This window comes from Lacerta agilis, chromosome 1 (assembly GCF_009819535.1).
Source record: "Lacerta agilis isolate rLacAgi1 chromosome 1, rLacAgi1.pri, whole genome shotgun sequence".
NCBI lineage: Eukaryota > Metazoa > Chordata > Lepidosauria > Squamata > Lacertidae > Lacerta > Lacerta agilis.
Window position 1 is genome coordinate 42,099,510 of NC_046312.1, and position 21,669 is coordinate 42,121,178.

The 21,669-nt window shown below is 41.2% G+C and overlaps 2 protein-coding genes across 8 annotated transcripts in view; both read left to right on the forward strand.

The window, feature by feature from the left end:
• The window catches only part of MAPKBP1 (mitogen-activated protein kinase binding protein 1), a 111,712-nt gene extending 104,729 nt beyond the window's left edge, over nt 1-6,983 (forward strand). The window contains exons 30-32 of one of the 4 annotated variants that reach the window (XM_033145717.1): nt 711-1,622; nt 4,720-4,808; nt 6,123-6,983. In XM_033145717.1, the coding sequence (XP_033001608.1) occupies nt 711-1,622; nt 4,720-4,808; nt 6,123-6,419 (1,298 nt within the window). In that variant the 3' untranslated portion in view covers nt 6,420-6,983. Of the gene's footprint in view, nt 1-710; nt 1,776-4,719; nt 4,809-6,122 lie in introns of all 4 variants that reach the window. The other 3 variants (XM_033145700.1, XM_033145708.1, XM_033145724.1) reach the window with 3 other exon arrangements.
• A 5,154-nt stretch (nt 6,984-12,137) lies between these two features.
• On the forward strand, nt 12,138-21,507 carry JMJD7 (jumonji domain containing 7). 4 transcript variants are annotated; one of them, XM_033145760.1, is made up of 8 exons: nt 12,229-12,328; nt 13,505-13,658; nt 14,280-14,533; nt 15,449-15,505; nt 15,966-16,061; nt 16,954-17,051; nt 18,996-19,155; nt 20,909-21,504. In XM_033145760.1, the coding sequence occupies exons 1-8, from the start codon at nt 12,250-12,252 to the stop codon at nt 20,998-21,000; spliced, it is 990 nt and encodes a 329-aa protein (XP_033001651.1). In that variant the 5' UTR covers nt 12,229-12,249; the 3' UTR covers nt 21,001-21,504. The 4 variants fall into 4 exon arrangements, with proteins under 4 accessions (XP_033001672.1, XP_033001651.1, XP_033001659.1 ...); XM_033145768.1 differs by having other exon boundaries at nt 16,975-17,051; nt 20,909-21,502; XM_033145781.1 differs by lacking the exon at nt 13,505-13,658 and having other exon boundaries at nt 12,138-12,328; nt 20,909-21,507.
• Nucleotides 21,508-21,669: the final 162 nt, after the last annotated feature.

Below are 21,669 nucleotides of genomic sequence, written 5' to 3' on the forward strand. Positions count from 1 at the left end.
CAACACCACAGGTACCTCCTCTATGCCTTGTGGGTGGCCTGAGCTGGAGAAATGCAGAAAGAATTGCTGTCACTGGTGATGGCAAGAGGAGGACTTAACCTGCTTCCTCTGGGAAGCACAAATTGTTTAAAGGTGTTAGAGATACTAGGAGCAATCCACCTGGAAATTCTTTTATGGGAACTCAAGCAAAAGTCATGGAATCACCATTTATTTTAGTGCAGCTTGTGCAGATAACATTCCTAGTGAAACTCTCCCACTTACAGCCTTAGTGTGGTTTTGCATGTATAATTGGGGCTGCTTTTACTTTGTGTGATGCTCTGCATCAATCAAAGGAGCATTCCACACCTCCTTTGATTAATACTCCTATGATTCCCAAGCCATCATTCGTAGCCCTCTGACTGCTTTTCACTGTAAAGGAAACACATTTTCTTTTGCAAATACGAGGTGGCGTTTGCAGTAATCCCCATCACACAGAACACGGGTTAAAACAGTACATGCAGTGCTATCTCTAGTCACATATTGAGTCAGAAATTTAGACAACACGGTGTCTGGAACACGGGGCAGTTGCTCAAAATGATTCCCTGAACATAGTTGTTTTGTCTAGTGCTTCATCCAGGAGCTGAAATGAAATAGTAACGACATTAAAAAGCTGGAGCTATTTTGATTGTCTCCAAACCAGTTTTGTGCACTTATTTCTTCCATTTCCACAGATAAGGTTCCTGGAGTGATGCCTTCTGCTAGGCAACGTCCTCAGACCCTAATGGTAGGTGACAAAGATCCAAGGTCCAATAGCTGTCGGGTTCTGTCTGCAACTCTATTGAAGACAGATGGCTCCAGCTCTCTGCAAGCCAAAGATAGCAAAGCTGCAAAACCAAAGTCCTACATGAGCCCCACCACTAGCTTCATGGCCAAGATGTCCCGCAGCGTATCTGTGGGAGAGAATCTATGCCTTGGCGACTCTGCAGAACACCTGGCTGAGGTGAAGGTCAGCCCACAAGTACCAGAGAAGACACAGTTGAATCCTTTAGGGGACACTGAGAAGAACAAGCCACTAGTGAAGGAGAATGCCCTCGTGAAACCTCCTCTTCAACAAGCTACAAGTTCTTCATCACCCAAATCCTTTCACAGCAAGCTAGCTTCTAACCGGGCCCATTTGATCCTTGACATCCCCAAATCTCTGCCTGACAGACCGACTTTGGCTTCTTTCTCACCGACTGCCAAATCAAAACCACTGCTGGAATCTCCCCAGTCTCCTGCTGGCACTGGCATAAAGAAGCACTCATTTCCTGAAGGATGGGCCTCCAAGGTGGAAAACCAAGTAGCTGTGCCACTAGGCCTTGGTAAAAGTAGCCCAGCAGGTCCCTTTACAGAGACTCTAAAAGAGAACCATACGTTGTTGAGGACCCAAGTCCAAGTCCAGCTTGAACCGGGGGCTACTAACCCCAAACTGAAAGAGTTTTCAGAAGGTCTGCACCCAAAATCGCCAGAATACAGACCACTGAGATGCAAAGAGATAATTGCCAGCGCTGGTTGTGTGCCAGAGAATCAGCTTGAGCTTTGCTCACGTGAACCAAGCAGGCCAAGGTCTCCCACAACTGTGGCAGCCCTGGCAGAGGACTCAGGTGTGCACGGATACCCATCTCTAATCTTCTTCCCCCTTCTGTCTCCTGTCTTTGTGAATCGCTTCACACTTCCATCACATTTCTTTACGTCCAGCTTCTGGCCTGTCTCGTCCTGTCTGCACCTGTCTCGTTCCATAAGCCATCCTTTCAATGGTGAGACATTTCAATCTGGCATTCATTTTTCCCCCTTTTCTGTCCTCAGTTTCTGCTTCCAGTTTGTCTTGTGTTCTGTGTTAGTGCCAGCAAATGTTGTGGCTCAAGAGATGATCCGCTTGGTAGGACTAGCACAAGAGTGAATATATAGTTTTAAAGTAAAACTGTACATTGGGGGAAGGAAAACCTTTGCCTGACTTTCAGTGGTAAGGTGTGCTCGTAAAAAGGGAAATCCTGGACTGACACTAATGAGAGAAGGAACTCATTTATTATATATAGAGAACATGGCTGGCAAACAAAGCTGGCCAATGTGTAATTGCTTTCCTACCCTTAATATGCTATGTGGGTATATTAGCTGAGTTAAAAACTGCAAGTTTTATTCAAGGTACCCTTGCTTATTTTAAATGTGCAACCGTTGCTGCTGAGGTGTGGGGAAAACCATGTCTTAAGCCTGTGGAAGTAAATTCCCACTGTTCTCAGGTTTTCCAAGCTGCTCCAGAGTGAAGTTTTGGAGTCCAGTTCTCTCTTGGAAAGATGTGCCTGCAACATGTTTGGTTAGTTAGCTAACAGCAGCACAGGCCTTTTCTCAGTTGCATTTGATGGTTGTATGCCATACAATGCATAGTCATGTACCACAAGCGACCCTGAATGTTTTTTGACTTGGTTTAAATTGAAGATCAGCTGAAATGGAATCACTTTAACAGGAAGGGGCAATTAACGTTTTCCTAAAATGTAGCCTGTTTCTTTACTGACATTCACATCCCGCAAATGGGTAAGATGTGAAACATGGAGAGACACTCACTAGAGTATGTTAAAAGGAAGTTTGATTTTTGTTAATATTCTGCCATCTCTGAGCAATGAAGGCAGCTAACAACCAATAAATCTACAAGACATCATAAAAGGCATCAAGTAATTAATAAAACATCACAACATCCCTAAAGAAGATAAATGTAAGCTCAGTGTAAAAAACAACAACCCCAAACCCTTTCCCGTAAAGTATCATCAACATAAAGCAGCATTTAATAAGTCCATCTGAGTGACTGTTTTTCCTGTGTCAGGCTGTGCAGTTAATGCTGTGCAATTCCATAAAATTTGTATTGCCGCTAATATAAAAAGTGCTGCCACTAGATGAATAAAGCACAAGACTCTGGGCAATAGGAGGGATGGATGGGAAACTGAGTTCTAATATTCTGTTCTGCTATTAACTTGCATGTAACTTTGGTACAAAGTTACCTAAACATCTGCTCCCAGTCTTTCCCCATCTGCTGGATGTGCACATACTTCTCACTGATAACAGTACGTTGAGATCTATGGAGGAAAATGCTGTGGGATTTGAAGTATGGTTACATAAAACAGCCATATGAAATTCATGTCTGAAGGTTCATTCTCACGGCTTCTGAAGTTCTATAGCTCTCATTCATCTATTTAAATAATTTTATCAACTTGCCTGTATGTGTTTGTGCACACATGCTGGCATTCTTTGATTTCAACAGAATATAAATGCATAATAATCAATGGGAGAAATCCACAGACAATAAGAAGAGAACAATTCGTGTTCTGATTTAGCGAGAGTAATAGACAAGATAATAGAAGACAATGTATTCACACTGTAAATTAACAAGAAGATGAAGACCATGTGGATCTGAGTGTTAGCTGGCACCATTAACCTTTAATGAACCAACCCCTCTCCTTGTGTGCCCCCCCCCCCAATTCAGAAACCCACAGACCTTTTGTTTTAACTTATTATTTACTAGGAGGATTTTAAAGTGGCTCTCATGTGAGTTATGATGCGGGAGGACAGAATAAAGGTCGAATCATGCCTGTGTATGTGTTTGTGTATCCCACTTGTATGTCTATCATCTTGTCTCACTACATGCCTTCAGATGTCAGGCTCTGCTTGGTTAATGAGTTGGCAACCAAGCAGGCAAAGTTGCCTGCCTTTTAAATAAGGGCAGGATAGCAATGTATTGCTAAAATGTGCTTCCCTCAATTATCCCTCTACCCCATGTTGTTTCTCACCCTTACAAGGCTTATAAAAGAAATGTGCTTCTTTGTTGCCTCTTTGAATTGTGTTTCCTAATGTATAGTTAAGTTCTTTGTTCAGGCAAGTATTTCCCAGACTTCTAATAACACTGCTTTCTTAATTAAATTTGGAGGTAGACTTTTACACTTGCACTTCAGTTCAATTTTGGAGAGTAAGTATTTCCCTCCACAGAGGAATCTACCATGTGTTTCCTGCTTGTATCATGCTTGGGATCTGCCTCCTGATTGGAAAGAGGCAAGTCTGGAGCGACGATTGGCAGCAGAAATGCAATGTGCAGCCTCTCATGATGGCAGGAAATCATCTCTATCTCTAAATACAGAATGGTTTGAATGGTTTAATCACATATGATGCAGAGTTGTGGCAGAAATTCCTGTTACCATTGAAGGATGATTTGGAAGCAGGCTAGGTCAACAGCACAGTGTATGGTGCAGTGAGCAGCCTCCCTTTGGGATGGCTGCTTTGGCTTCACAGAAACTTTAAAACTATGAAGCTAATTTCTGACAGCACATGTTTTTAACAGCCAGAGAAAAATGTGCCACTGAAATGCTCATTATATCTCTGGGGGAAGAGATATTCAGGTGCAGCTATAGAGAATGCCCTCTTCCTGGTTGCCACTAGGTGCAGCAATGCAGGCCACAACACCACAGACTGGCTCCCTTGAAAGGCTTAACAACTTCTCCTATGAGAGAAGTTGCTCTCTATTCATGTAAGTGCATAGTATATAATGAGCAGTCTCATGCAAGTATTTAAAGAACTATTGAGATGGGTGGGGAAGGCCGATGTATGAAATGGCTAGATTCTCTGCAGGGTTTTCCACTGTCTCAGGACAGTGGGCAGGGCTAGAATGGTACTTGTGTCCTACTTAGCTCCTTTGTATTCTGTCTCCCCCCTGCCCCACAGGAGGCTCTTCAGTCAGCATTGAGCAATGCAAGCACGTTGTGTCTGAGCTTCAAGACAGTATGCGCAAGGCCATCCATCTATACCATATGGTAAGTCACACTTTCATTCCAGCTGGTCACTTGGATCTACTTATATGTGATTATCTATATTAGACAAATTGAAAACATATGGTTAAGACTGCAAGCAAAGGTCCTCTAAATTTTTGTTCTGGAGCAGATACCTGTGTACTTATAAGCCCTTTGGGTTGTTGTGTGGATCACCGTTCTGTTTCTCATGCACATAGTTGTTTTCTGCAGTGGTCACACAATGTTGTCGTCAAAATGCCAGCCCCCACCCCACCAGCCCTTTATACATTTTAATCCATATTTTCCATTTCTGTAGAAAATTTCTGATAAGTAAAAACAACCCATTGTACACCTGCAGAACCTTTGTCTTGCCAGGGTTTAAACTCAGCCTAAAACTTTAGTGAGATGCTGACCCAGCAAGGCCACTCCCAGTTCAGATGTTACAGAGAGACAGAACTTTCAGTGGTTGGCTTTCAATAGCTGAGTCAGCAAAAGCGTGATAATGATGATTGAATCTTATTGTTTTAAATTGATTTTGATTGGGGTTGCCAGACAAGAAGGTATTCTCATGCATGTATGAAAATTCCTATGAGGCACAAGAGGTTTTGCACACTTCAAACACAAATATATGATAATTCAGACTCACTTGGTGCAGAGCATTAATTCAACATGGTAGGGCCTTCTCAGTTGTGGTTCCTCATTTGTGGAATGCCCTCTCTGGTGAGGTGTTTCTGCCTCCCTCATTTTTAACATTCAGGGGAAATGTAAACATATTTACCCAGGTGCTTGATGCCTGAAAGGTTCCTGGCATCCCTGAAATTATCTGCTGGGAGGGCATGTGTTTGTAGTTAAATATGTGTTTAATATGTATTGTTTTATCACACCTTTTATTACTTTGGTGTTTGCTGAGGATATAAATCTAATGGAGAAACCAGCAGACAACATGTTTAGCAATTTCAAATGCTTGAGACTGATTGGGAGAATGTGCTGAAAGTTTTGTGTTTCTATTTTTAGTTTCTTGCGGGAGAGTAGGTGGAATGGGAGAAAGAAAAGCAACAGGAGGGGCAATGGGTCAGGTGTGAGGAGTAGCTGATATGACTGTGGTCACTGCTGCTTGAAGTGAGAAGTCCATGCTTCTCCCAGGTACTTTCCCATACGAGAAAGAGGAGGGGTTACAGAGATTGAAGTTAGGGACCCTCAAACTCTACACTGTTGATATCACAGCACTGGACTTTGTTGTTTTCATTGCTACCAACCAGAAGCCTTCAACACAGAACAGGCTGTGTTTCTAAAATAAAGAAAAAAATATTGCTCACCTCCACCCCCACTTTTTTGCAGGTGTCTGCTGACATGGAGTCTTCAGCCGATAAAAATGAGATTGCTGGCCTCTTGACTGATACCTTCTCTGTGATGAAAAAAGAACTAGATTCCCTGAAGGAAGGGAAAGAACTTCAAAGGGAGAAAGAAGTGTTGGCAAAGCCACACGACCCAACTGTAATGCCAGTCAGTGAGGGAAGTGGTTCCACCTTATCCAGTCCTCGGCATTTTGGAGATGAGCAAACTCTTGCTTTGTTGGAACAATATTCTGAGCTGTTGCTGCAAGCTGTTGAACGACGTATGGATAAAAAACTGTAAAGAAGAGTAGTTCTAAGGGGCATAAACATCTAATGAAGAAACTGACAGCAACACAGGGAAAACTAACATAGTGAAAACCTGGAATGACTGCTATTGTTGACTTTTATCCAATGGTGAATTTTCCCCCCTCAAGCAGTTCTGTTAAGAGGGGGTCATTTTATGGCTTCCAGAAATGTGCTGGTCACAGTACTAATCTTTCTGTGCCCACTTCTCTCTCTTCTTTTTCTTTTTTCGTGGTGTTAAGAAAAACTTATTGGAAACTTTATTCCAGCCAAAACATTTAAAACAAAAAATCATACAGACTCAGTTGACTGTGGCTCAGCCTAAAATTGCTGACTTGGTGGAAAAATGTTGAGATGGCACCAGTCACTCCCTCTGCAGGGCTGTCTCGATCTATGTACAGTGTTAAAGATTATTTATTAATTTATTTTTGTGACTATTGCTCTAAACTTTTCACATGCATTTTGTAGCTGTGACTGTTTCCATGTCTTTCCCACAAGTTTTGTTGCAGTAAACATAGATTGGCAGGCGGAATTTCTGAAGTACTTTTTGCTGCAGCCTGCCTTGCTAAGTTTTACTCATAGGTTCTTTCTTTCTTTTCTTTTTTTAAAAAAATTCCAGTCTTGTTCTCCCTGTTTTGCCTTCTGTTTTAAAGAAAAACCTATGCTATATACCTACACCTGCACTTGCTTCCAGAGGACAGCACACCCTTTGGACCAAGCTACGGAGATTTGTTACAAGACTGTTTGCAAACATGAATGCTTTTGCAAGAACTGTACAAGATTTTATATAAAACCTGACCTCTACACTAAGGAGTTTTTGTTTTTTTTAAATTGAGGAATTGTTAAATTCTATTTATAAAGTTATTATTAGAAGTGGTGTTCAACTGGTGTTGTATACTGGGCTCTTCAGATGATGTTTTTGGGCGGTGGGGGGGGGAGAGACAGGGTTGCTATAGCATTAATTAGATAAAAAGTTTTAGTTTAATTCTAGCAAAAGTTTAAAGAAATTTGTCAGTGAAGAGAGCCTGACACCCGTTTTTAAGTACTGTTCAAGTGAAGCATGAGATGTACCTAGCATCCCAAGAGGGAGACCCATTTTATCTTTCCATTGCTAAAACCAGAAAACTACCAATTGCAAATGTGACTGGACAGAACATTTAGATAGTTGTCATGTAACTATTTTCATTTCCTTTTTTGCGATTAAAAACAAAGCAGGTCATTGGGGTGGGAATGAGACTGCATGGAGTTTTATTGTGTTCAATGAAAACGTCTTGCCATTTTTTTGCCAAACTCATTAGTGGCTCTCAAATTGCTATCCTAGAAGGTTCTTCTTTCATTTACAGTCTCTCAGATTAACACCCCCCCCCAAAGTTTACTGAATTACCAAACCATATTCCCAGAGTACTAGTTGATAAAAGTATTTCAGAAATGGCTATCCTACCGATTTTTTTTATAGCTATTCTCTCTGGTCAAAAAGCAGTTCTGCATCCACTATTGTCCATCTGATCATCTGACTAAATTGCTTTGGTGACCTGGGTCTTTTTCATCAGCTTTCCCCCTTGCACTTCTCATGTGGGATTTTTCATTCACTGCACTGAAGGACTGGGAACCTTGCAGCGTAGCCTCTTTTCTGGGACTGGTTGGCTCTCATAATATATTATAGAGGGACATACAGAGCAGCCCTTTTTGGCTGGCTGGACAGCCAACCATCCATAAATTAACTGCAAGATTAGGGACCTGGAATGTTGTTTGTGCTTTTTAGTATGTCCCTCCCAGAACTTCCTGGCAGTCTTGCTCTCTCATATACTTTTCTGAGTGGTGATTAAGATACATTCACCAGAACTGATATTCTGCTACTGTTTTCCGTCCATGAGCGAGCATGAAATAGAGCAATGTCTGTGGCAAAGGAATAGGATGGTCAGATGAAAGATACTCCTTGGACATCTATTAAATGAAAATTGAGATGGCTTTTTTGGTTTCTGAGTGTACATGCCAGGAAAGGTCTTAGGCAAAATAACTTTTATTTCCCTGTTCACATTAGGCTGTGAAAAGTTCAATGCTCAGGAAATTTTCCTGTTCTGAGACACACATATACTCAGGGTAGAAGAGCCATACTTCCAACACAGACATCTTGTATGAGAAAAAGAGATATTGAAGTTCTTTGTGTTGATTTAACCTCCAAAGTTGTCAAATGCATTAGTGTGACAGCAGAATCAAGATGTTGATAGACAAATACCTCAATGCTTATTGATACAATTACCCAGTAGATGATTCCTCTGGGTTTCTCATGGGTGAAAGGCAATATCAAACAAAGTTCAATGTTGCTGTCAAAACGTTTCTGCAAAATAATTTTCTTCAAATTACTTGAGCACTGTATTCATGGATCAAGGTGGAAAATGGGTGTAGAAATGAACTAGCACTGTGGTCTTGAGTAAGTAAGTATGCAAGAATGTATGGGCAGGCCTGTAGTTTTTAATATTACATGGAATAGAACGGCCAAGATTTCTAGAAAAGTAGTAGTAGGGAAAGGAATCCTTTTGGTTCAGAGCAGAGAGTATGGTTCCTTTGAAATGGTCCTTATGCAGGAAAGAGGCAGAACATAGTTAAGTAGAACTGAGAATGAATTTTACGTAAATGAAAAGATGAGAATTGTTAGGTGTTACCTTTTTAAAAAAAAGAAGGAAGGATTTTAATGTGCCCTTCATTTCCACTATTATATCCATGAATTGGGGAGGTTTTAGGAGTTACTATCCTCAGCCAGCCAGTTGTCTGAAACCATTTCGTGTGTGTTAGCTTCTTAGCTATCTTGTTTTCTGTCCCAAGGATTTGTTGCTGAGAAGAAACAGGAGGAAAGACTGTTTCCTCTTAAGGAAAACACTTTGATAGTTAAATGTCAGCCTGCTATACTTTTAGTTTTGAACTGCATGTAAATTATTTGGCTTTATTATAGATGTTTGCTGGCCCTATTAGGAAACTTCAACAGATATCTAAGGGTTATGGAAACAGAAATGCATGTAGTATCTGAACCTGGCCCACGTCTACTGATTTTTAATGTTTGCATGCAAATTAATGTATTAAGGTAATGGAGAAAGTATGTACCATGAACTCATCACTGATGCCATGCTGACATATTATATCCATGCTTTCTGAAATGTTTCTGTACAGTGTAATTTACATTTTATTCTTTGTGTATGCTGTTTCCTTTTTTCAAGGAGAGTCCTTAGAAAAGAGAACAAATACCTGTACACTTGAATGGGACAAAATGGCCTCTCGTTGGTTCTACAGAAACACAGGAGACATTTGAAAGCCAAAATTGTGTTTACACCAGCTATTGGTTTATGCAACTGGTGCTACAATATATGGCCATTTTGTTATTACCCCCCTCCACTTTTTAATCCAATCCTTTTCATTGACACCTCTAAAAGTTGGGACTATTAGAAAGGATTAGCTTCCTCTTTTGCTCAACTGATCCAGAATACATTTCTTTCTGCAAAAAGAGTTACTGTTATGGCCAGTGTATGCATCTGAGCATTTTAAACAATGTTGTCGCATATCAACACAAAAGTGAAGCCACTGGACCTCCAGTAGCATCCCGTATTTTTAATTTTTAAAAAGTAAATCAATCAGTTGGAGGGGTGAATAGCTGCCTTGTGGACCTTCAGGCAGGTACTGTTGTGACTAGATTACTCTTTCTATAGATACTAGAATATCCAGAATCCTGTATTGTTTGTATATTATATTCTGGAGCTGGGCTGCTTACATATTGAGTTAATCTGCTGTAGATCACAGACTGTGATGCATGGAGCAGCAATTTAAGGAATAAGCCATGTCTACTCAGCATATCTAAGTTAAGTCTAGGCACCAGATAAACATCCCTTTTACCTGTGTTATTTCAACACTCCCTTCCTATTCTCCGCTTGTTTAAAAGGAGATAACAACCCTGAAACTTTTTATTTATAAATGTGTGTTTTCTACCTTGGCTTTAAGAGGGGGGAAATCTTTTAAAATGTCTTCTTTTTTAATTATTTGAAACAACTGTTTTATGTTTGTGGGGGTTTTGCACTGTGAGCCACCTTTCTGGGGCTATTTTTAATTCTGTATTCATTTGTACTCTGCGTCTTAAGTAGTGGCAATAAAAAAGTGTGAACCTTTGTTACTAAGCTGTCTTCATGCTGTTGCTCAGTGCTATTGCCTTGTTCCATTTTTATAGTTTATTAAGGTTTTCACATTTGTATAGCAAAACAGTTCTGTCCCTTCCTCCTCCTGGCCTTCCCTCCTCCCTTGCCCTTTGTAGTAATAGCATTTTCATTTCTTTTGACACATTGCAGTGTTCAGATTCATGTTGCAGTGTTCAAGTAAGATCATTTCTGCATTCAGGATCCAGCTAAGCAAACACTGTGTTAGAGGAGTTTTTGCTAACCTTTTTTTTTTTTTTTTTTGCAGTGGACGGGATCATGCTGGATTGGTCAGATCCTATATTTCCAAAACACATTCACTACCAACTAGTTTATAAGAGCCTTTAGAGCAAAAATTACTTGCCTTTCTATAGAACAAATGCTGAACCACAACCAACTTCCATGGGCAGGAGTAGGCAGAGGCACAAATACCATTTTCTCCAGTTTTTGTTGCTTTGTTTACACAAATTTTAGTCAGAGTGGCCAGTAAGTAATAGGTGCTCTATTATTACAAACAAAAATTTGCTTCCCATAGCCTGCTCCCCCTTGACCAGTGACTGAGGATACAGGGGGCTATTGGGTGGTTGTTTTTATTTTTATTAGGTATTTTGTGGTTTTATATCTTGATTTTATTCTGTGAACCACCCTGAGACCCCCAGGTATAGGGCAGTGTATAAATTCAATAAATAATAATAATACTGTAATTGACTGGGTGCTTCAGCACCAAAATGTCCCAAGGTTCATGCCAAACTTGAAAATAAAAAAACTTTGGCCTCAATCCTGGCTGGCCCTTTAGACCAGTGTTTTTCAACCACTGTTCCGCGGCACACTAGTGTGCCGCGAGATGTTGCCTGGTGTGCCGTGGGAAAAATTGTGTTTATTTGATTCCTATTCAAGAGAATTACTTTATATATAGTCAATATAGGCACAGAGTTAATTTTTTTAACATTTTCTAATGGTGGTGTGCCTCGTGATTTTTTTCATAAAACAAGTGTGCCCTTGCCCAAAAAAGGTTGAAAAACACTGCTTTAGACCACCACCACCACCTTGCAAGAAACCAATAAATCTCCTCATGCATCAATGAAGTTGTTATGTTATAGTAGAATTTAGATGAGAAAAGAAAGCGAGAACCACCACTGACAGCTGTGAATTGTTCTAGGCAGCCAGAACCTGCAAGGACAGAAGGATCCCTGATGCATTTCTATTCTAAATTACAGCAAATATTTCCAAATATGCAGCTATACTTATAAATCAGCACAAACAGACTTTTATGCAAATATGCCCTCTCATTTCTCTCCCCCCCCCCTCTCTCGGTGATGTGTGAGTTAGGGTTGCCATATTTCAAACAGGGAAATAAAAGTTGTTGAGGGTTTTTTTGGCCAAAGTTTTTGAGTTTTTTGTTTTGCCTTCGGGCTTGTCGTTTTGGTGGGAAACATAAACCCGAACCAGGAGAGCTTATTATCTTGACATCATGGCAAGGCGGAGCTCTCCTCTCGCTAGCCCGTAGGGACGCGGACCTCGTTTCTCCCGCGCCTGGCAAGGCCGGCCCTCTCCTTGGGCAGCCGCCGGAGAAGGGCGGAGCGCGAGCCGGACCCAAACGCGGCTCAGGCGGCCCGAGACGCAGCAGCAGCAGCAGCAGCAGCAGCTCCCGCCATGGCGGAGGGCGAAACGGAAGGGGAGGCGCTGCGGGCGGTGAAGCAATGCCTGGAGGCTTTCCCGGCCGAGGCAAGGGGTGAGGCCGGCGGAAGGGAGGACCTTTGCATGGCCCTTCGCAGGGCAAGAAAGAGGACTTGGAGGGGAAGGGGGGGGCGGGCGAGGTTAGTCGCCCTCCTCGCGGGCAGCATTAATGTTGCTTCCCTGACAGAATTTCTATCTCGGAGTGCAACCGGGTTATCCGCTGCCGTTTAGGTGTTTGTCCGCAAAAAAACAAAACAAAACAAAAAAACAACAACCGCGTTGATTTACCATACCTCGCAAATATTCTGGACCCGGAAAAATGCACTCACTCGACACCCCGCTCTCTTCTTACTGCTTTTGGGATTGTGAGGAAAGCGGAAGCTTATCTGGGGCATCCCTTTCCCGTTGCAGAAGCAAGCAAGCCTTCAATAAATCAGGGAAGGGCCATAAGTGGTCGAGCACATGTTTTGCACGTGTGTTAGAGCACATACAGGGCCGGATTTAGGTTGGATGAGGCCCTAAGCTACTGAAGGTGATGGGGCACATCACCACCATCATCATTATTATCACACCATAAAGTGCAGGTAGATAAATAGGTACTGCTCTGGCGGGAAGGTAAACGGCGTTTCCGTGCGCTGTTCTGGTTTGCCAGAAGCGGCTTAGTCATGCTGGCAGCTGTATGCCGGCTCCCTCGGTCAATAAAGCGAGATGAGTGCCGCAACCCCAGAGTTGTCCGCAGTTGGACCTAATGGTCAGGGGTCCCTTTACATTTACCTCTAATTGCCAAAACAAACTGAAACTAAGCTGAACAGGTATCTGCATGGGCATAATTAACAAACCTTGCCTAACCCAGCATTTTGAAAAGTGAAGCTTGTTGAGAAAGTCTTATTATTGTGAATTAAAATAAGGTGCAGGCCAAGTGAACTTAAGAGCCCAGGATCTTCGCTCCAAGCAAATAATAAGTTCTAACCAAGGTTTGTTTCTGGCTTATGACTCATTTTTTGTTTGTAGGAACCATGAGTCTGGATTCAGATGTAACTCTTAAGCCAAACAATGGCTTAGCTGTCAACAGCACGGCAGCAACAGGGGAGGAGTGAAGTGTCCACAGTTTTAGCCCTGTGCACTCACCTTTAAACCATAGTTAAGATTAACTGTGACATGTGGAATGAGGCCAGTCCTTGAAATGGTAGCACGATCATTCATGGAAGCGTTTTTTCTTTTGCCTGAACAGAGTTGAGTTTCACAGATTCTGTGCCATATCTTGATAGCCTTCCATCCCCCTTGGAGTTCTATCGGGAGTGGGTGTGCCCAAACAAGCCATGTATAATTCGGAATGCAGTCAACCATTGGCCAGCTCTGAAGAAGTGGACATTAGCTTACCTGAGGTAGGAATCTGCCTGGCATTCCCTAGCTTCAAATACAAACCGCACAGCATGGAAATACTGGGGGAAAAAATTATTGATGATGTTTCTTAATAAGAGAGTTGCCAGCAAAAACAAATCCCTCCATGAAGTCATCAGCTTCACAGGGGAAAATTTAGTCAGAACTGTTGGGGCTGTTTTATTATTTGTTTGTTTGTTTATTGAATTAGTACCCTAGTCTTCCTCCTGAAGGAGCTCAGGGAGGCTGTTGTACCTGAGGGAGCTGGGACAAGGGGTGGGAAAGTATTTTCAATTCGTGGGCACCAGTATTAAGTCATCAGACACCAGGATGACCATTGAAAGGCAAAGGTGGTTTATAGACCTGTAAGAAAATAATCCAAAATCCACAGCTAGACAATGTGTTTATTAGGACCAACCAAAATATCACAAAATAGTGAGCAAGCTTTCAAATTCGACATAGTTCTTTGTTAGACTTGATGTGACACAAAGCAAGGAGTTTGAAGGCGGGGTGTGAGGGGCAAAAAATTAAAGTCCAAAAATTAGGCTGCATGTTGTAGCCATGAGGTCTGCATTTAGATTGCAATTTATTGCATAGTGGTGAACGTCTGATGTATTTTGGTGCAGGGAAATAATGAACTCCAAGCTGGTGAGTGTGGCAGTAACTCCAAATGGTTATGCTGATGCAGTTTATCAGGATTGGTTTGTTATGCCAGAGGAACGACACATGCCTTTCAGTGCTTTCTTGGACATTGTAGAGAAAAAAGTAACTTCTCCAGGGGTGTTCTATGTGCAAAAGCAGTGCTCGAACTTAACTGAAGAATTCCCTGAACTTATGGGAGATGTGGAGCCTGACATACCTTGGATGAGTGAGGCAGTTGGTAAATATCAAAAGCTTAATTTTATTTACATTTTGTACAGTCCATTTAAATGCAGTGCTTACAAATGATCCAGCAGTTTAAAGTTATGCACTTTTCTGCTGTTATTGCCCGCCCGCCCAAAAGAGAGATGAATGCTGCAGCAAAAATTCACATTCTGGCTTTGAAATGCTCTGAAACATTGCATAATTCATGGATTTGTAGAGAGAGATGAATTGATGGCTTTGTAATTGTATGTGCAATTTCCATTCAAATGCTAAGCTGTACAAATTGTGATGTACAGTACTTACAGATTAATAGACTTGGAGGATGAGGCAAAGGGAAGAATATTTTCCATCCTCCACTAGCAATTGTCACCACAGCAACAGCAAGCCTGCTTAAGATAGGAAGTTTTCTCTGGGAGCAGTGGGTCCTTTTTGCAACAAGACTAGAGGGTTTCTGCTTTTGTAGATACTAGATTCTTGGATAGGGTACCCCACTCTTGCAGGTATATTCATACGACAGGGAAGTGCAAAATCAGGATAGAAATACAAAGACCTCAACATTGTCAGACCTGTGCTTTTCTGATAAAAGTAAATGAGCGTTTTTAATCAAATATTTTTTTTAGAAAGCCAAATCTCTGTTATTTAAGGGTGTTCACTATATACTTGGGAACTTTGCTTCAGATTAACCTTCCTCTTCAGAATGGAAAAACTGAAGCCAGAGTTGAATTAATATAATTGTCCCCTGCTGCTTTCATTGTCAGTATAAACCTGTTCTTTAATGTGTAGGTGGGCCTAGTAGCCTGTCCTTCCATGCTTATTAATAAAGGATGATAATAAATTGATTTTGCAGAAAGTTCTTAATCTGGGGATCTTTCAGCGTAAGAACACACAAATTATTTTTCTCAGATTTATTACTTCTTTCTTTTTCATATAGGAAAGAAGCCTGATGCTGTTAATTTCTGGCTGGGAGAATCTGCTGCAGTGACATCTTGTATGTACCATGAAATAAATGTATTCTTATTATTATTGGCATTGTGGTCAAGGATGGGCAAAGATATCCCTTTAGAAAACTTGGATGTGTCTTCTGAACATCTAGCTGTACTCAACTTAGTTGAATTTGGCTTTCCTTGAAGTTAGTTTAGACTGAGGTCTAGGGCTTTTTGCACTTTATAATCACTGCATATCACATGTTTGCTCCCCACATGGACCTTCATACCACTAGCTTCAGTGCCAATCTGTCAATCTGAGAGATTTTAAGCAGAGTTTGGAAAATCGAATGCCTAAAATTTGGTGGTTGGTGTGCAGAGAACAATCGCACCTAGTGCTGGTATAAATGCAGATTCTTACAGGCTTCATACTGCTGCTAGTATTTTTAGCACTGGCTGTATTAAGGATAAAGAAACTATCCTTCTCTTTCCCCAACCTTTCATTCCCCCCCCTTCCAATCATAGTACATAAAGACCATTATGAAAACTTGTACTGCGTGATCTCCGGAGAGAAACATTTTCTGCTGCACCCGCCAAGTGATCGTCCCTTCATCCCATATGGTACATATTCTGAGAAGTAGAGGGTGGTGAAGTAAGATGCATACTAATATTATTTTGGGAGAAATTAGAATTAGGAGGATGAATTTAGGCAACATTTTAACATGCAGCAGGGGGGAAGATTTCCTTTATAACTGAAGATGATAGCATCCCCTTCCAGCAGCTCATGACAGTGGGTGGAGGGTGGGGTCAGAAACAAAAAGTGGGCAGAGCATTGAATATAAATTTTCACTTTGTACAATGGGCTAGTTTCTTCACACACCAATCTCTATCCACTATCCCGGCAAGTGAGAGGCATTATCTGAGTTCAAGGACACATTCCAGCCAGGAAAAAAGCTGGGTGTGAAGCAAGACCAGTAAAAGAAGTGGCCTGAGGAGAGAGAGTTTGACTGGGGAGGGTGTGTGGCCTAAAGAGAGTCCCAATAGCCGGATAGAGAGCTCTGAGGGCCACATTTGGCCCCTGGGCCTGAGGATTCCATGCCTTTGCTCCTTTCTTGAAAAGCAGCTGAGGTGGGGGTAACAATTTAAATCATTGTCATCCAGGATGAAGCGGTTCTAATATTTTGCACTCAGGTTAGTTCACTATTTAAACCCCCTGCCCAAGAAGTTGATACTAACCATGGGAGGAATTTTTTTTTTAATGCTTGTGTAATTTTTCTACATTGTGGCTAGTAGCAGCAACAAATATGTGGCTATTTTTTAGGAAAGGAGAAAGGTAGGGAGGTCCAGTTGTGTTAACATCTGGATTGCCTTCAGGTTTTATAACATACTACGCTCAAAGACAGTTCCCAACAAGTGCCTGGCTAAACTAAATTCCACCCCTATAATTTTAGTCTATATTTAATGCTTAACATTGACATTCTCTTTGCCTCTGTTCTATGCCCTCTTCCAACAATTTTCATGCTTCACATTTCAGAATTGTATCCATCAGCAACCTACCACATATCAGAAAATGGGTCGTTTGAAGTTGTGGATGACAAAGCTGCAGAGAAGGTAATGGTTTTCGTGTTAAGTACTGTCTGAGGGCAGCTGCTAAGAAGGGATGAATGAAGTGTTGAAGTCTGTTTTGTTTTTTGGGTCGGGCTTCTTCATAGCACACCTCTATTTGATTTTTTTGAGTATTTATATACCCCCCAGGGTAAAAAGGGTAAGAATGCTGTTGGCAAATATAGGTAAACAAACAAACCCGTGTTGCAAAATATGACTCAGCAAAATCAAAAGCAACACGATGGCCAGAAACAATTACAGTATAGAAAACTTTATGGAATGATGTAAAACATGAAAACTATCAAACTGAAGTCTCTGAAAGTCCTTGAATAAGTCACCGTGCCAGACTTTACCCAGCGGAGATCAAGCTTGTAAAGCTTTGTATAATCGGCAAATGTCCAATTCTGATGTCTAACTCTGAACTCAGCTGAACAGTGTTTCCGAATAGCAACTACTGTTTCGTTCAGTTCTTCATCAGCCAATTAGTTCAACAAACACTCGTGAGTAGAAAGATACGTAATTTCTTCATTAACCAATCTTTTTTTGAATTGATATAATATACATGAGAATGAAAAATACTAACAGTGACTACATAATTGCATGAGCACTGTTCCAGAGTATTTTTCATGCTCATGTATATTATATCAATTGTGAAAAGGCCCACAGGGTGGTTTACAGTACAGAACAGAATACACAGTATATATAAATATATAACATAATATCCATACAATACAAAACATTAAAAGTTATATAAACAGAATTCATAATAATAAGCAATATATAGCAATCTTGTTGGCAATCACCTGTCTTGATAGCCAATGGAGTGCGCCTCCAGGGGTGAAGTCAAATTGCTGCATCAGCAGCACCAAAGTGACCTCCCCAAGGCACAAGCCTGGGCAGTGTGTATGGAGGTCCTGGGCTGCCCAGACAACAAGACCCCCCTCTCAGCCTTGCTGATGTGGTCCAAAGGAAAGCAGAACAATACATTTGGCACCAGCTTGGCTGCAGGAGTTGCTGGAAGGAGGTGTACAAGACACCACCCTACCATCTTAGGGACTCCACTCCAGATTTGTGTAGGGTTTACTTGTTGTTGTTGTTCAGTCGTTCAGTCGTGTCCGACTCTTCGTGACCCCATGGACCAGAGCACGCCAGGCACGCCTATCCTTCACTGCCTCTCACAGTTTGGCCAAACAGGGTTTACTACTTAGCCTTTTCTTCTCTTGAAGATATCCTGCGAGGCAGCAGAGGCTTAAGATCAGAGTTTTCCTTTTCCTAGATGGGCTACCTTCCCAGGTTGACACGCCTGGGAAGATCACAGGGTTTATTATCATAGGGGGGTGGTTTTAATGCATAGTTAATGTGCATGTCAATAGTCAGCCAAAATTTCTTCTCCCAAATAAAAAGGGGGGAGGAACGTACCGGTAGTTTAAACATATGTAGTACACATGCAAATCTAGGTTTGTCATATTTCAAACAATGAAAATCTGGACAGAGCTCCCCCCCCCTTTTGGGCCAAAAAATATGCCATTTCTGAACCTTTAAAATGGAAAATCAGCAAAAACGGCACTGTCTACATGGACTGCCATATGTCCAGATTTTCTTGGACATTTGAGAGATTCCTGCCTGGACACTGCTGCCAACTGCAGTATTCCAGATTTGTCCGGGAAATTCCGGACGTATGGCAACCCTAGCAAATCCATTCTTACATGCCAGTATTCCTGTCACTAACCCACCACCACCCAACCTTTAGATTTTGCTTTAGGCAACAGATGGGTGCTCTCCAGGGAGGTGGAAAAAATGGAATGTTGGGTTACCTAATAGTTAAAAGTGAATACACTGCTAGATGTTTTTCAACTATTTGTCACAAAATAAGGAAATTTCTGAAGGAATACAGCATTTCTCTTGTTAAATAGAGCATTTCTCTTGTTCCATAACCTTTCATCCTCATAGGTGCCCTGGATTCCATTGGATCCTTTAAATCCAGATCTAGAACGATTTCCAGAATATGCCCAGGCAAAGCCTTTGCGGTGCACTGTGAAGTCTGGAGAGATGTTGTATCTTCCTTCCCTCTGGTTCCATCATGTTCAGCAGTCACACGGCTGCATAGCAGGTGAGAGCAGTGAGGCATGCACAAGCACACCAAATTTCACATGTCATGTTTCTCCTTCAAGATATGTTTTGTGGTTCCCTTAGTCTACTATCAGTTGGATTTCTTTATCCCATTTCCAGCCACAAATTAGCTATCTTTACATATAGGCTTGGATCTGGAGATCTTGTGGGCAAACACTTCTGCTAGTGGAAGGGTGGGGGAGGTGTCGAGCAGCATGGGAGATGATGCACGAAGGTGCAAGGGGAAAGGAGAGTCAGCCAAAACTGCCTCCCACCAGAAAGAGCTTCCTCTGGATCAAAGACTGTTCTGCAAATGGAATGAGTCTTTGCATTTGTGGAATGGCAAATCGGGACCCAAGCTGTAGTGTTTGATTAGATGAAGCTTAAAGAGTGTCAAGATAATTTGGGACCTCAGTTGGAAAATTCAAATCTCTCCCTCCTTTTTCTTTTTACTAATTAACATGGGCCACAATTCAACAACTTTTGTGTGAACTCAGGTAGAAGGGCATATTCATTTTTGCTTGTGCAGATTCTGTACTGTGGCTCAAATATGTGCCTTTGTTTTAATTTCTGTTTCCTTACAAAATGTCCAAAATTGTTATTATAAAAAGCATCAGCACCACCTTGTGGTGTTGAGCTGAGAAGAGTATCCCGGCAATAATTAATTGTACTAATAGGGCCAGTTGTTGATGTAGAAAAAAATTGATTATTAACCTTGCTTTTTAATTTATTAACAAAGCCATAACATAAATTTGCACTTCACCAAAACCTCCATATGTATATTTTTTAGGATATTGAATAAATAAAATCAAAGTGACTGTTAAATGTGTTTTCAGTCTTACCCTGACCAACTGAAGGTACCTGTCACTAATTAATAGACTAGGACTACTAAACAAAATTCAAATACACGAGAATAAAGTGGATTACTGATTCATTTATTAATATAAAGGGGTTTAAAATGCAAAAGCATTTAAAGTGTCTGTTATATAAACCTGACATGTTAGGTCAGAGGCTTTTAAAATGTCCTATCCTTTGCAGATTTTTACACATTAATCTGCTTATTAACAACTACTGCACATTTACAGAAGATTTCAGGATACATTGTAGGGCATATTCTCAGTTCATTTGAGGCACTGGTTATACCCATTGTCATGTGCTAGGCAGCCAACACTCCACCTTGGCTCCAGGACAACCAGAAATGCAATTGAACACTAATGTTGAAGGTCATCAGATGGTAAACTGAGGCTAAAATAATAGCCCAAGGCCACCCAGCAACAGCATTGCTGATCAGTGATTTGAATCCATGTCTACCACCAAGCCCCTTGGATGTCTTAAAATATTTTCGGTTGTATTCTGTAGACCCATTGAAATGAATAAACCTAGGTCATGTCCATTAACTTCAATGGGCTTACTCTTAAAAGGTGGTATCCTGAATACCACCTTTTATGAGGATCACTTTCTATGTTATACTAGCAGTGCAGTAGCCATTGAGGTGTTTTCAGCCATCCCAGAAAAATTCCTGTTTTTCAGTTGGTCACATTAACATAGTTAAAATTGGCTGAATAGTTTGATTTTCCAATGGCTACCATATTGCTACTGTGTAGTGTATTAATCTGGTCTGAAATTCTTATCTTATTGAGATTGGGACAAACAATGGAAATAATTGTAGCTTTTGTGTTGAGCTGAAAACTGCCAAAATGAATTTTTCCAAAGACAGATGATAAGTTATGTCATTTTCTTTTTCTCCCCCTCAGTGAATTATTGGTATGACATGGAATACGATCTAAAATACTCTTATTATCAGCTGCTGGATTCTCTCACAAAAGCTATGGCACGGAAATCTTAGGGTCTTGGAACAGCTAACCTACTGATGTGGAACTACAGCTGGAATTCTAATGGATGCTGTACAAGTGACCTGAATGTGAACAATTTAATAATGGCCTATTAGATCAAGACAAAAGGCAACTGTTTTGCTGCTGACAGTTGTTTTGCTGTCACTGAAGCTTAACATCATGTGGATGTTCATGGCATTGTGGACAAAATGGCACCTTATATGGTGGTTTACCTTAAGTAACCGTTGAGATCAAGCACTTGAGATGAATATCGCCTACACAGTTGAACTACATTTTCTAGATCTGTTTCAGTCAGTTTTCACGATAATGTAATTCCTCTGGTGGAAAGTCAATTTCTGGAGATCAACAGGGCCCTAACTTGTCCTCAGTACATTAGATCATCTGTATGAATATTCTGGAGGAATATTACAGGAAATCAGGCAGAAGGCCTTCTTGGTAGTGGCACCCACCCTGTGGAACACCCTCCCATCAGGTGTCAAGGAGAAAAGTAACCATACAACCTTTAGAAGGCATCTGAAGGCAGCCCTGTACAGGGAAGTTTTTGATGTTTGATGTTTTATTATGTTTCTGTATATGCTGTATGGGCGGGGTACAAATAAAATTATTATTATTATTATTAGGCAATAGTGGGCTGGGTGGGGGTTAATAACCTGAAGTTGAAT

What these genes read in the sequence shown, in the direction of transcription:
- JMJD7 (XM_033145760.1), top strand. Translation starts at nt 12,250, where the DNA reads ATGGCGGAGGGCGAAACGGAAGGGGAGGCGCTGCGGGCGGTGAAGCAA. An exon ending in TTGGATGAGTGAGGCAGTTG is followed by an intron (nt 14,534 to 15,448) that starts GTAAATATCAAA and finishes TTTTTCATATAG; the next exon opens with GAAAGAAGCCTGATGCTGTT. An exon ending in TCGTCCCTTCATCCCATATG is followed by an intron (nt 16,062 to 16,953) that starts GTACATATTCTG and finishes CTCTTCCAACAA; the next exon opens with TTTTCATGCTTCACATTTCA.